The sequence below is a fragment of the Bos grunniens genome, chromosome 2 (assembly GCF_055505025.1).
Source record: "Bos grunniens cultivar Pamir isolate PY7600 chromosome 2, Bosgru_T2T1.0, whole genome shotgun sequence".
In the NCBI taxonomy this organism is placed as follows: domain Eukaryota; kingdom Metazoa; phylum Chordata; class Mammalia; order Artiodactyla; family Bovidae; genus Bos; species Bos grunniens.
Genome location: NC_141166.1, coordinates 119,235,734 through 119,250,603, shown reverse-complemented (window position 1 = coordinate 119,250,603; position 14,870 = coordinate 119,235,734). Strand labels below are relative to the sequence as shown.

The 14,870-nt window shown below is 38.0% G+C and overlaps 1 protein-coding gene across 18 annotated transcripts in view; it reads left to right on the top strand.

Moving 5' to 3' along the window:
* SESTD1 (SEC14 and spectrin domain containing 1) overlaps positions 1-14,870 on the top strand; it is a 155,066-nt gene that overhangs the window by 44,615 nt on the left and 95,581 nt on the right. For 17 of the 18 annotated variants that reach the window (XM_086360981.1, XM_086361007.1, XM_086360997.1 and 14 more), the window contains 2 exons: positions 6,811-6,902; positions 11,206-11,314. In XM_086360981.1, coding sequence (XP_086217107.1) covers positions 6,811-6,902; positions 11,206-11,314 — 201 coding nt within the window. Of the gene's footprint in view, positions 1-882; positions 1,008-6,810; positions 6,903-11,205; positions 11,315-14,870 lie in introns of those variants that run through there. The other variant, XM_086361033.1, reaches the window with a different exon arrangement.

Sequence of the window (14,870 nt, the reverse complement as noted above, 5' to 3'; positions counted from 1 at the left end):
TGCCCATGAAAGAAAAGTTAAGGAATTGTCCAAACCACCTAGCTAGTAAGTGGCTCCTCCTAGTCACACCCTTGCCCTGGGGCATGATGTTTATCACTGCACCAGACCGCCTTTCTGAGAGAACACCTCCCAGGGACAGAGTCCCAGGGCAGAAAGGTGTTCAGTGGGGGAGGACTCTGCTTGGGAAAGATACCTAGTATTGCTAGCAGGCCTTCTGAGGGAAAAAGAGGTGCTCATCTTGTACGTAGTTTTCCATATGTCTTGAGTTACTTGGCTGCATGTATAACTGTGATGTGACTGTTTAGTTACTGAACAAGTTAAGGGATTTGCAGTATGGTCAGTATTGTTTTTGTGTTTCTGGCTCAAAAATACATTGTTATGTTTTTTTTTTAATGGACTTTTTGTCTGATGGAAAATAACTTTCACATGTTCCACTGGCTTCTTTCTACTTGGGTAATGCCATAATAATTTCCATTTTGTGAATAGTTTTCCATATCTTTAGTTAACTTAGGTTTTTTAAACTTTTGTTTTGTACTATTACACATTTTTAACTTTTTTCCAGTGTGCTGTTTGATGTACCAAATATTTTCATTATATAAACAAAAATTAGGAACCGGATGATACTTTTATTCAGTCTGTTAGACAGTTATATGTCTGAATTAGATTTAAAAGCCTGAGATTATCTCAATGAAAAGTATGTATGTCTTTGCTGAGTATAGAGTAGGAACACTTCTTTCTAGGATAAAGGTCAGTAGAGAACAGATTTAATGATGACCCAGAGAAATTTTGAGATAAAGAGAGGATGGGATCTAGAAATATGATTATGAGTTTGTTATCACGTGCTTCCCCTGATGATTGAGACAGACCTGTTCCGCAGCAGGTGGACTCGGTGGGCACATCCATTGCCCTGGGGAAGGAAGTGGTGCAGGCTTTTTGGAGCTCAGTGTGATACTCAGATGCAAAAGCTGTGCATGAAGAGAGTTCACTTCAGAGAGCTCTCGTATCAGGTAAAGACTCTCTAGCCATGGGGTACTCTAGAGCTGGGGATGCCAGAAATGTCTTTACTGGAATTCCATCAGCCTCATTCACTTCTCTAAAGTAGTATTCCTTTTGCTGCCCTGGTTTTGGCGAGGAAAGATTTACTTATAAATTAACACAGATAGGAAAAGCCAAAAATTTGAAAAAGTCATACAATAAAGGACCTTCTGAAGCTGAACCTTCAAAAAATGAAGGTTTGCAGTTGCTAAGGACTTGGTAGACTAGCTCAAGAGGTGAGGAAGTCCTTAAAGAACTGAGTTCCCTTTTGCTTTTGAACATACGCATGTCTGGCTCCTGAGGAGAAGGGGCAGCAAGGGTGATGATGTAGGGGTACTTGCTTGTATTGTTTTTGAAAAGGGTTTTTAAGTGGCAGAATATCATTACCATTAGCTTTAAATTTTTTGACATTTAAATGCAGTGTAGGACTTCTCATGTCCCATTGGACCTTTTCTGTAGAATTTTCTTGTCTTTTAAAGTAGGTTATGTTTTCATGGAAAACTTGGAACTTTTTCTGTTTCCTTCATCCCTTTCTTCTTTTCTCCCTCCCTCATGGAATAAACTCGGTCCTGACCCATCTGTAAAAATGGTGTCAAACGAGGATACTTCAGGTTTCAATTTTATTTAGAAGAATTACTGTTTTGGATAGATCTGTACTGTTGTGAAAGTTAAGCATTTTATCATTTTCATTTGAAGTCTATCCCAAAGGCTTGGTTTTCTTTCAGAATTGTCAATGTTATTGTAAACCCAGATTAATAATCATACATTGGCACCTACAGTAACAAAAATGACACACGTTTTTAACTGTTGATCTGCTTTATTGATATATTTTTGTAAAGTTGAGGGATGTTTCCTTCTGCATAACTTTACATATGGATATGTGGGCGATGTGCCCAGCTGGGCAATACTTAGTACTTCTGTGTGTGCTTCCTTGTCTTCATCTAAGGTTGCTCTTGCTCTGTAACACTAGTTGAAAGTATTTGTAATCTGAATTTAAGGACAACTGTAGTATTTCTTCTGGAAATAGAAGGTGAAGGGAGCGAGCCTGCATTCTGATTTTGCTCATTGCCATTGTGTGTCTACATGATGTAGACTCATTAGAGATGATTTAGTTAGCCTTCGGCTATCCTAATGGGTTTTCACTGGTTGTTAAAAATGCTCTTCGAAGAATAACTAAATTTTCCAAATAAACTGGTTGATTTATACTCATTGAAAGAGGAGTTCCAGTGCACCCATTCATATCATCAGTTACAATCTCTTATGAAGTGTAGTTTGCCCAGTCTTGATTAAAAGGCCCGAAATGCTCTTTGACTGCTGCTTAACACATCCTCTGCTGCCCTCTAACGGCTGCCCATTGGTAGAACCCATCGTGGTCCCCCTTAGCATCATAGACCTGCCTTTCTCCAGCATCTGGTGATTATGTAGCTGCTGGATCCCTGGGAAACTGTCCCAGTAGAAGAAGCTGAAGGAGCTGCTTTGAAGGAAAAGTGTGCACATGTGATCTGTGATCACACCACGAGGTGTGGATGGTCAGGTAGCTGTGATGATGTTAGGACTCCTAGGGTGTGTGTCTCACTTTACTGTTAGTCACATACGTTTGTTCATTTGCTTGTTGATTCATCCATTCATCAATGAAATATATTACTAATGCCAAGGATATCCAGAGCATCTTGGCTTGATTCACTCTACTGCTGCTGCTAAGTCACTTCAGTCATGTCCGACTCTGTGTGACCCTATAGACGGCAGCCCACCAGGCCCCACCGTCCCTGGGATTCTCCAGGCAAGAACACTGGAGTGGGTTGCCATTTCCTCCTCCAGTGCATGAAAGTGAAAAGTGAAAGGGAAGTCGCTCAGTCATGCCCGACTCTTAGCGACCCCATGGACTGCAGCCTACCAGGCTCCTCCGCCCATGGGATTCTCCAGGCAAGAGTACTGGAGTGGGGTGCCGTTGCCTTCTCCATGATTCACTCTAGTAGATGCTTATTGTAGATTTGTTAAATGAGTGAATGAGTGAATAAATAAATATGAAAATAAATAGGACAAGTCTCTCCTTTGGGGAGGCAAAATATCACTTTAACTACTTAGTTGCCCCAGCTTTCCTTTTTTTTTTTTTTTTTTTTACCTCTTCAAGATCTTGAGAAAGATGTTCAAACTAGAAGACAGATTCAAATTTCCATTGAAACCTAGTCTCTCTATATTTTTCAGAATTTCTCAGAATTCATCATTTCTAACTGTAGACAGGCTGTTTTCAGATAGGATTTATTTTGCACTCAGGAATGAGAATTTACTTTGATATTTCTTGCTTTTGGTTGGTGGCAACATGCAGTCATGGTTGCACATTTTCCTGTGTATTCACCACTCTCCAAGGCATCTCACCTGCTATGAACTGGCTTTCTGCTTCCTTTATGAATAATAAATTGTGACTTAATTTATCCAGATTGTTTTAAATAGCATATATGAACTATGACATGTTTGTCTTAAGCACTTTGTGAATTGTTGAATTTTTTGCTATTTTTTTTAGCCTGCTTCACTTGGCAAGTTTTTTAAAAAAACTTACTTTCCTTGCTACTTTCCATTAACTCATATCAGGTATATGCCTGTCATTGACTTCATTCCTTGTTACAGAAATATTTCACTCAGATATGTTTAGGTTCACTAAGTTTCTAGTGAAAAATCAGTGATCTGGATCTACCCACTGGAGAAAAGTAGGAGCAGATACCCCATATTTAACACTTACTGTGGTGATAGCAGTGGACAGTGATATTTTGCAGGATTTTCTCTTTATTTTGTTTTGTGTTGCATTAATAACCTGAACAATCTTTTTGGCCAACCCAATACGTTAACTATTTTATGAACTATATATAAGATAACTACAGATAGGCAGATTTAGTTTTTTTGTTTGTTTGTTTATGATGACTGTGCTAAGGACTTGAAAAATCTTAAATGACTTCTGTAAAATTAAATTTAATTGGAACTAGTAGTACAGTAATCATGACTTTTCATTATCCACCTCTTTTATGCTAACAATGAAAGATTGATGGAAAGGAGACTCTAGAAGGGAGGAATATATAAAAAGTAAACATTACAGCTTTCATCTCTTTGACTGCTTCACATTTTATTCGTCAGTTTGATCTTGGCCCACACATCCAAAACCTACATTTCTCATTACTTTAGATTACTTTTTCATCACTTTCAAGATGTTCTTTAGAGAAAAAGGCTGTTGGATTAAACGAAAATCAGTATTTTGCCATGCTGAGATGGTTTTGTGAAGTCATGGAAAGTGTAGATACTGCATCTATGTCTCAGGAGAGTGATGAAATGTACTATTGCTTCTGGATATTACAGTTTTCCAAGATAAATCTATACCAGAGATTGAACCATCTCCCTTTTGTGCTTTAAGTATGTGGAGAACACAGTGGTGCAAAATTTTGCACTTATTGGCATAAAATTGATAACCCGACTCGCAAAGCTCACATAACACAGATTTACTCAAAGGGTCACCTTCAGCTATTATTTCTTATGCCTTAAGAAGTCCAGATATTCTTTTTTTCTTGGGTACTGATTAATTGATATTTTAAAGCTTTATGTATTTATCTCTGGCTGTGCTGCATCTTCGTTGCTGCATGTGGGCTTTCTCTAGTTGGGGTGAGTGGGGCCATTCTCTAGTTGTTGCAGGTGGCTTCCCGGCGCAGTGGTTTCTCTTGTTGCGGAAAATGGGCTTTAGGCACGTGGGCTCAGTAGTTGTGGCTCATAGGCTCTAGAGTGCTGGCTCATGAGCTGTGGTGCACGGGCTTAGTTGTCCCACAGCATGTGGGATCTTCCTGGACCGAGGACTGAACCCGTGTCCCCTTCATTGACAGGCAGATTCTTTACCACTGAGCCACCAGGGAAGCCCTGATTTGTTGAGCTTTAGTGTGACAAGGCTTAAAACGTCAGTGTTCATTCAGAATAGATAACAGCAGATTGTTGGGGGGGAACCCACAAAGAGCAATCGGTGGCATTGAGTGATTGCATATATGACCTACCAGACTGTAAGCTGCAGTTTTGCTTCCTGTACCGGTCAAGTTTCTCCATTGACTAAAAGAGAAGTCTGCTTTGATAACTTAAGCAGAAATGGATTTATTAGGAGAATGCTGTATAACTCACAGAATTTATGAGGCTCAGAAAAGTAGGAAGGACCCAAAGGTAGTTGAGAAGTTGTCTGTGCTTATCCCATAGGGAAAGTCTGGTTAGGAAGCCAGTTCTGTTGATACTTCTGTGACAAAAGTTGCTCCTGTAACTTCATTACTCCCTCATGTTTGAAATTCCTTTGTGAGGGCATCCCACTGACAGCCTCAATCAGCAGTTCTGTTTTTTCTAGGTTTCAGGGTGTCTGTGTGTTCAAAATTATTTTTTAAATAATTTTTAGTACGTCTTAATAATGGCCTTTCACTGCATTGACATTTGCACTGATGATACAAAAGCTAGACTCCATCTTGTTCACTTGGCCAAATGTCACTGGATATTTTCAGGCCTGTTTTATTGGTAAGGTGATGATGTGATATGAGAACAGTGTTACTGGAACCAGATTCCCAGGGTGTGAGTCCTAACATCTCCACTTAACTAGGTTTCAGATGTTGGGCCACATTTAACTTCTCTTAACTCCAGTTTACTTTTCTGTAAAATGGGATTAATAATAGTAGTTACCTTACAGAAATGTGAGGAGTAATCAAGTTAATACAAGTGAATTAGAACAGTGTATGCCTTGTAATAACCACTTGCTAAATGTTAGCATTCATAATCATTATTATCCAATGTTCACATCTGATCTTTGACAAGCTGGTCACAAGAGAAAGGAGCTTAGACATGAGCCTGAGCTGTCTGGTTCTTGTAGAGCTGAAGAAAAGCCTCATCAGATCAAGATACTGATCTAGAAACATGAAGTGCTATTATTTTAGGTTAAAAATGTAAAACATGAACTTTTCCCTCATTCTTCCTACTATTTGTATGTTACCCTGGGCTGATGTAGAACAAAAATGAATGGCCAAATTGCAAACAAATATTCAAGGATAAAACTTGAAGAGAACATATCATGTTACTTTGACAACATGTTTTCTTTTGTAGGCAGGTGCCAATAGTAGTGACTTTTTTTTTTTAGTTGTATATGCAAAAGCTGTAAAATACTATTTCTTTTCAAAAGACTACATTTTTTTCAGGGCAAGGCTGTGAATTGAATTTTTAGCTTTAGCTGAAAGCACAGAGCTTGAAATGGAATAGGTTTATAGCAAGTATTTGTTAAATAAGTAATGTTTTGGTTTTCCAGTACTTATAAAAGTTACATTTACACAATATTATAGTCTTTTAAGTGTGCAGTAACATGTCCAGAAAAACTGTGTGCCTTAATTAAAAATATTTTATTGCTGAAAACGGCTAACCATCATCTGAGCCTTCAGCGAACTGTAATCTTTTTGCAGTGATAACATCAAAGATCACTGATCACAGACCACCATTATAAATTAGTAATAGTGAGAAATAATAGTAATGGCGAGAAAATTTAGTAATAGTGAGAAACTTTGAAATGTTGCAGGAATTGCCAAAATGTGACACAGCAGTCAGGAAATAAGCAAATCTTGTGGAAAAATGGCATCAATAGACTTGCTTAATTACAGGGTTACCACAAGCATTCAATTTGTAAAAAAATACAATAAAGTGAAGCATAATAAAAATGTATGCCTGTATATATTTCATAGAGTAATTATTGCTATGCAGTTGACATTTAACTTTCTGTGTTTTCAGAGAGGAAAATTTATTGGAGGAAGTTTACTGGAGTAAAATGGAGGCCTCAGTGATATTACCCATTCTGAAGAAAAAACTAGCTTTCCTTTCAGGTATGTTTCTTCTTAAAATTGGAAGTGTTTGATGTATAAACTTGCTTAATCTTGTTTCTTTGATAATGCAAAACCCCACTTCCTTTTTCTAGGAAAGTTGTGTTTTAAAGGTGTTTCTGAGATACCTGTTACTCAGAATGGACAGCGGTGCAAGCCAGCTCTGTCACTTTCGGTGCTTGGCAGGCCAGTTTTTATTCTCTTCTTTAATTTGATTAAAATGACCTCTATAAGGCAGATACCATGATGTCTCACTTCTCATATGAAAAATGAAATAATTAATACAGGCTGAGAATAATGACTAGCCAGCATCTGACTTACCGTTTCTGAAATACAGAGTAATTCATTTTTGTGATATCCTCTGTCCTAGCTTTTATCTTCCGTCTTTCTAGGAAGAAGAGTTATGAAATATGTTACATGGTTTTCTCTTTTCACTACTTGAACTTGGTTTATACAGGCTTGAGTTTACCTTCAGTTATTAACCCAAAGGCTGCATCAACAAAGAAGAGACAGAGAGAAGCTTTGAGATGTTTTACTAGTGTGAAGGCAGTGGTAACACTGGGTGTAGCAACTTCATGGAATTTTGGATCATTGAGTAAATTTGCACATGCTGTAGAATAGGTACTGTGGCCCACCTGTTGAAGATTAGTTAAATTATTTTGTTTTTTCTGTCTTATTCTCTTTAGGTTCTATCAGAATTGTCTTGATATTGAGACTACAATGTCCTTTTTCAATGTATATTGTATCTCTGTGATTGGCATGTTTTTCTAGTGTACGTTATTTGGATCACACATCGTTTGGATTCTGTTGATGTCTAGCAAGCTTGAGGGGACAACATGGCTATGGCAGCCATGATCAGTGCTCACCAACATCTAGTCCTCTTCTTTCTGGGCACGTGGAAGACTGTCCCTCCAAGATCCCTGCAGTCACACACAGCCACATGGAAACTTCCAGCCAGTGAAATGAGAGCAGACATGCTATATTTGTCACTTTCAGCCTGAAGCCATGAAAAACCTCTACACAATGCTAAGATTCTCTTTTCATCCAAGAACATGGAGGTCTTACATGGACTTCACAGACAAAAAGATTAAAGTGGTCTGAATTGCTGAGTCATCATGTGGATGACAGCTGCCTTAGAAAGTTGCCCAGTACCACAGAGGATTCATATAAATTTTTGTGTGCCAAGTAACTGAAAAAAAAAAAAAAATAAAGGACAAAGATACTGAATTTCATTAGTAATATTGCTTCTCTAATATGTGTTTCTTTTTTAAAAAAATAAACTTCCTCCCTTATCAGTTGACACTTAGATGTTTTCTACATTTTTTTTTTTTTATGATATTAATGGTGTTGTAGGAAGCATTCTTAACAGTTTGTGAGTTTTGTGCAAGTTCAGCACTATAAATTCCTCCAAGTGGAAGTATTAAAGAGAATTTACATTTAAATTTGTGTTATATCTAGTCAGATTGCCCTTTAAGAATATTGTTTCAATTGTTATTTCTTTTCTCCCATTAGTGTATGAAAATAGAATAGACCCACAGACATAAAAATAGACCCACAGATTTAAAAAAATAAACTTGCAGTTACCAAAAGAGAAAGGGGAGGGAGAAGTTTGAAATTTGGAATTAACAGATACACACTACTATGTATGAAATACATAAAGACAAGCTCCTACTGTGTGGCCCAGGGAACTATATTCAATATTTTAAAATAACCGTACTCTTGCCTGGAAAATCCCATGGACGGAGGAGCCTGGTGGGCTGCAGTCCATGGGGTCGCTAGGAGTCCGACACGACTGAGCAACTTCACTTTCACTTTTCACTTTCATGCATTGGAGAAGGAAATGGCAACCCACTCCAGTGTTTTGCCTGGAGAATCCCAAGGACGGCAGAGCCTGGTGGGCTGCCGTCCATGGAGTCGCACAGAGTCGGACACGACTAAAGCGACTTCACTTTCACTTTTCACTTTCATGCATTGGAGAAGGAAATGGCAACCCACTCCAGTGTTCTTGCCTGGAGAATCCCAGGGATGGGGGAGCCTGGTGGGCTGCCGTCTATGGGGTCTCACAGAGTCGGACACAACTGAAGCGACTTAGCAGCAGCATACGGGAAAATAATCTGAAAGAGAATAGATCTATATGTATATAACTAAATCACTTGGCTGTGTGTCTAAAACACTGTACATCAACTATATTTAAATTAAAAAAATGCTTATTTGCCCATACTGTTGCAAAAAAAAAAAAATCTTTGTCAGTGATATTTTTGCATTCTTATTACACTTGTCTCTGCAGCATTTGACCCTGGTTACCATACCCAACTTGCAAGGATTTTTCTTCTTGGCATCTGCCTTCTTTTGTGTTTACACTGGTGATTATTTTATTGTCCCTTAGTGAAAGCTGAGGGCATAAGGTTAAATGTAGTGCTAAATGTTAGACCTATCGTCTGCAGGCAATTTCACAGTGGTTTAGAGTGCTGCACTTCAGATATGAACCTTTTTGCAGATTTGGTTTAATGCAGGGATAAAGCTTAGCGGTTTTTGAGGAGCAGATGAAACTTTTCTGAACCCAGTCCCTCTTTCCTGACTTTCTCTGCTGCTGCTAAGTCACTTCAGTCGTGTCCAACCCTGCGACCCCATAGACGGCAGCCCGCTAGGCTCCCCCATCCCTGGGATTCTCCAAGCAAGAACACTGGAGTGGGTTGCCATTTCCTTCTCCAATGCATGAAAGTGAAAAGTGAAAGTGAAGTCGCTCAGTCCTGTCTGACTCTTAGCGATCCTATGGACTGCAGCCTACCAGGCTCCTCCGTCCATGGGATTTTCCAGGCCAGAGTACTGGAGTGGGGTGCCATTGCTACTGACTGTTAATTATTTCAGTCAGTAATATTCAAGCTTTTTGAATAATAGACAAAAACTTTTCAAACCAACAAAGTCCTTCAGGGAATACAGTTTGAAAACTATGGGTGCAGTTCTTTTAAAAAAAAAAAAAAGAAAAAAACTAAACAACATATTCTAAACAAAAAACATTTGCACTAAGGCACTATTGATTATCTATTAAGTTAACCATTTGAAATTGCTGTTTATTGAGATTAAACAAAGTACTTGAATATCAGTAATTTATATGGTTAACCTGATAAAAGATCATTTATGTTTTGTACTTCGTCAGTTGTATCCATGTTACTCATAGGATGGAGAAGGAAATGGCAGCCCACTCCAGTATTCCTGCTGGAGAATTCCATGGTCAGAGGAGCCTGGCAGACCAGAGCCCACGGGGTCGCAAAGACATGCAAAGACACGGGGTCAGACATGACTGAGCTACTAACACTACACTTTATTCCTAGGAACCATTTTTTTTTTTTTTTTTCACTTCTTTCAGTTTTTAGTGAAAGAGATCATATGAAACTGTTTCCTTTAGTATTTACTGGCTTTTACATTTCTAAAATTGTCATAAATGTCAGTTGGGTTAAAAGATGGACTTCAGTGTGAAAACCAGTCACGTGGGGAGCTTTGAAAGAAGCTATGTGTATATAAAGTACTAGTTATGTTTTCATGTTTATGGAAATCAATGAGGACGTGAACGTCCATGAAATGCACATACACTCCACTTCCTGGCTTTCAGGCTTCTGTAAGCAGGTCCCGTACACTCTTCTCAGCTGGACAGCGTTTTCCCTTTATTGCCTCATGAACAGAGAATCCTATATGACCTTTGTGAGTTACCTCAGATCATTCCTTGTCACAGAATGCTCTTTTGGCTAGGTTTATAAATTCTATACATTTTTCTTAAGTTTTTTAACTTTTCTATGTACCTTTATACATTTATTATGGCTCTTATGTTCTCCAATTTCTAAATCCCTATTTATAATATTTTATATTTTGTACAGCACAGCCCAGCAAGCTGTCATATTTCATACTATTATTTCTTATGACTTAAAGTTTTTCTTCCTAGATTGATTAGAAATTTATTTTGTTTTACTTGTAAATGCTTACTGTGCTGGGCACACAATAGGTGTTTGATGAATTGATTACAATCAGGAGTACACTGAATGGAAGAAATTAAACAAAATGGTAATTGCTATGTTTAGGTGAAGACTTCACGAGTGAATTTTTTTCCTCTTATTTTTTTTGTAAATTTTGTACAATTTTACTGCACTACTATAAGCATTTATAACATATAAAATAAACAGCCATTATATAGTTTTTTACTTATGTCTTAACCTTGAAATTGTTTTTGTAACTTTGAACTCAAGTATATATTATTCATTTAGTGCTTCAGTATCTCTTACATGTTAAATTTACATATTTTTTTCTTTAATAGGAGGAAAGGACAGACGAAGTGGCCTCATTCTGACAATTCCATTATGCCTAGAACAGACAAATATGGATGAGCTGAGTGTCACCTTAGACTACCTACTCAGCATTCCAAGGTGACTCTAAAGGTGTCTTTTCTTAAAATTCAGTATGTTTTCATTTACTTACTAATGATTCCTGCCATTGTTAAACTGTAGTTTGTTGTCTTATTTGCTTTTATTATCAGTGAAGTTATAGTCAAAACACGAGAATCAATACTATATAATGCCATAGCAGATGAAATAAAGACATTTTATATTCCTGGTGCACTGAATGATAACAGATTTCTAAAATGTATGTGCTGTTACCTTTTAAGGAATACAAGATTGAGCATCTGTCTATATACCATGTAATTTGAGAAAACTTAGAGAAGTGAATCTTGTATTTAGGAAGCCATTTATATATAACTGAGCCTCTGGTGGCTCAGACAGTAGAGTCTGCCTGCAGTGCAGGAGAGCTGAGTTTGATCCCTGTGTCGGGAAGATCCTCTGGAGAAGGAAATTGCAACCCACTCCAGTATTCTTACCTGGAGAATCCCATGGACATGGGGTTGCAAAGTGTCAGACACGACTGAGCGACTTCACTTTCACTTTCTTTAGATATAACTATATAGATATAAATATATCTGTGTTTTTTAATATATTGGATGAAGGCTGTTTGGAGTTTAAAATGTTTTTTTAAAAATGCAAAAATGTTTATATTTTAATCCAGAGAGGTTGGATTTTTAATTTTTATATTTCTTGGGTGAAGACAAACCTTAACCCTTTGTATATGCTTGAGCCTACCCGTCACTACAGCAGCAACAGACACACCCCTCCCCAGCTTCCCTTCCCACATGTGATATTTGGGGGCTGAAGTCGGACTGCACATTAGACTCATCTGGAGATTTTTTTCAAAATTTTTATGCCTGAGCATCCACCTCCAGAGAGTCTGATCCAGTTGTTCCTGGGAATCCTGCTTATCAGAAAAAAAAATTCTTTTAAGTTTCCCAGACAATTTTTATATGCAGTCAGAGTTGCAAACCATTGCAGTAATGAGGCCAGATTTTTTATGTGTGTTTGTAGAATGTAGAGGTGGTAAAAGGAACAAAGTTATCTCTTAAATAATGCTGGTAAGCTTCAGATGCATTTTAAACATTTTAGTCAGAGCAGACAATTCTTTATATCTTTTTCCTGTACTTGAATTATTGACATAATAAATTATTTAATTTTAAACCACTTTGCAGAATACAAAGTTAAAATTGTATTTTAGAACAGCTGACTTTAATCCCATCTGCTTCCAATATTGGTCTATAATGTAATGATTCTATTGCTGAATGTTTTTTCAGTATTAGAGGAACAGAGGTCTCCAGGTAAAAACTTTCAATTTTTTTGTTTTTGCTTTCTGGAAAGGAAAGTTATCAGACCTCACAATGGATTAGTACTAAATAACCTTGCTAATTCTCTGAGCTGCTGACTGCTAATTTATATTATTCTTCATTAGATTGTGAACTGCTTTTTAGGTAAACAACACTGGTTAAACATATAACTGGCAAATTATCAAAAAAAAAATTCATGGTTTCATAGGTGGTTAAAAGTGCTGAGGGAACTTAGAGACCATCTGAACCAACTGCCTTATTTTTCCACTTGAGGGGATTGAGACTCAGAAGTTAGTTACTTGCCCAGGATTACACAGTCAGTTAGCAGTAGATCTGGGGTTAGAATCCGCAGTTCCTGACAGCAAGCCAGAGATCTTCATACTTCAAATGAATAGAATACAGTGTAGTTTCATCTTACCTGAGGTGAGGTTCTAAAGTATAGAATGTAATGCAAAAATTACTGATAGTCAAAATCACCCTTGAAAAATGTCTAAGGAAGAATTAGAGACTTAGATGAACTGTTATTTTGTGAATATGCTAGGTTTTCTTCCAGCATTAGAACATGTCATGGAGACTAAGTTCCAGAAGACACAGTTGGCTTGTGGTTAGGTCTGTGATAAGAATGTGCATGCTGGTATATACTAGATCACACTCAGCCTCCCAGGATGCTCATACTATACGAGGCACTGGGTAACTGAGGCTAAGGGACCAGCGGTTTCACTCATGTCTCCTGTCTGTTCACTCTGGGTGTGCAAACAAGAAGTACAGTAGAGGGCAAAATAGCCTACACTATTTAAACATTCTCTTTCTCTCTTTCATTCTTGTATAGGTATGGTGGCTCAGCGGTCAAGAATCCACCTGCCAGTGCAAGACACCCAGGTGTGATCGCTGGGTCGAGAAGATCCTCTGGAGAAGGAAATAGCAACCCATCCCAGTATTCTTGCCTGGGAAATCCCATAGACAGAGGAGCCTGGCAGCCTACTATTCATGGGGTCACATAGAGTCGGACATGACGTTGAAACTAAACAACAATACATATAATACTGTGCATGCTGAGGCCCTTTAGTTGTGTCCAACTCTTTGTGACCCTATAGATCGTAGCCTGCCAGGCTTCTCTGTCCATGTGATTCTCCAGGCAAGAATATTGGAATGGGTTGCCCTGCCCTCCTCCAGGGCATCTTTCTGACCCAGGGATCAAACCCGTGTCTCTTAGTCTCTTGAATTGGTAGATGGGTTCTTTACCACTAGCTCTACCTGAGAAGCCCATGTATAATACTATTGCAGTGTAAATTATGAATCAGTTTCTGCATACATACACATACATACACCTGCCAGCTAACAGAGAAAATATAAGTTGAAATAAGGTGAAAGAATTCAATTTAGCAAGACAAAATAGAGATCTGGATACTTTATTTTTGATAATTGTTCTAAATTTTGACCTTCTCAAGTATTTGCAAATGGCTCTGAATTTTTAGCCTTCTGCTTTTCTGGACCAACCTCCTATAACTTTGGCTTTTAAAAACATCGTTGGCAACTTTAATCAGTACTTGCTATTTCATTAGTGAGCTCAAGTGTTTTCATTAGTGAGCTCAAGTGTTTTTGAGGTCTTCTTTGCAAGCCCTAAGAATAATTTATTAGGTGTAATCCTAAAAAGTGGTTTTTCTCCTTCAGAATGCCTACTATTCAAAACTACTTTTAAGTTGTGTTATGAGAAGTTTCAAATATACAGAAAAGTTGAAGGAACTGTGCAGTAAACATCATTACGCCCATCACTCAGAAGCCTGCACCCTGTGTTGTGATACTTTATCACGTGTCTATGTGTTGATCCATCCCTCTTTCCATCCCAGAACTGTTTTTAAGTTTACCCTATCAGATCAGGCTCAGCCTCGGGCTAGAAGGGTTTTCCTTTTTTTAGTATATCTGCATTTTTATGTGTGTGACTTGCTTGTTTCTCCAAGCCCCTGCTGTTAAAGTTTAGCTCCTTTCGATTGCTGATGTCTCCGGACAGCTTCAGCAATGTAACTAGCTAATGTGGCATCTTCTTTGTAGGAGATGTCCAAAAGGAGTCTGTCTTTGCAGTGAAAATGTTAGCATTTTGAATATTACTAAAAGTTATTTAAAAATGGAAAGGAACTATTCAGTTTCTTGTCTATGAAAGTTAAAGTCGCTCAGTTGTGTCCAACTCCTTGTGACCCCATGACTATACAGTCCATGGAATTCTCTAGGCCAGAATACTGGAGTGGGTACCCTTTCCCTTGTCCAGGGAATCTTCCCAA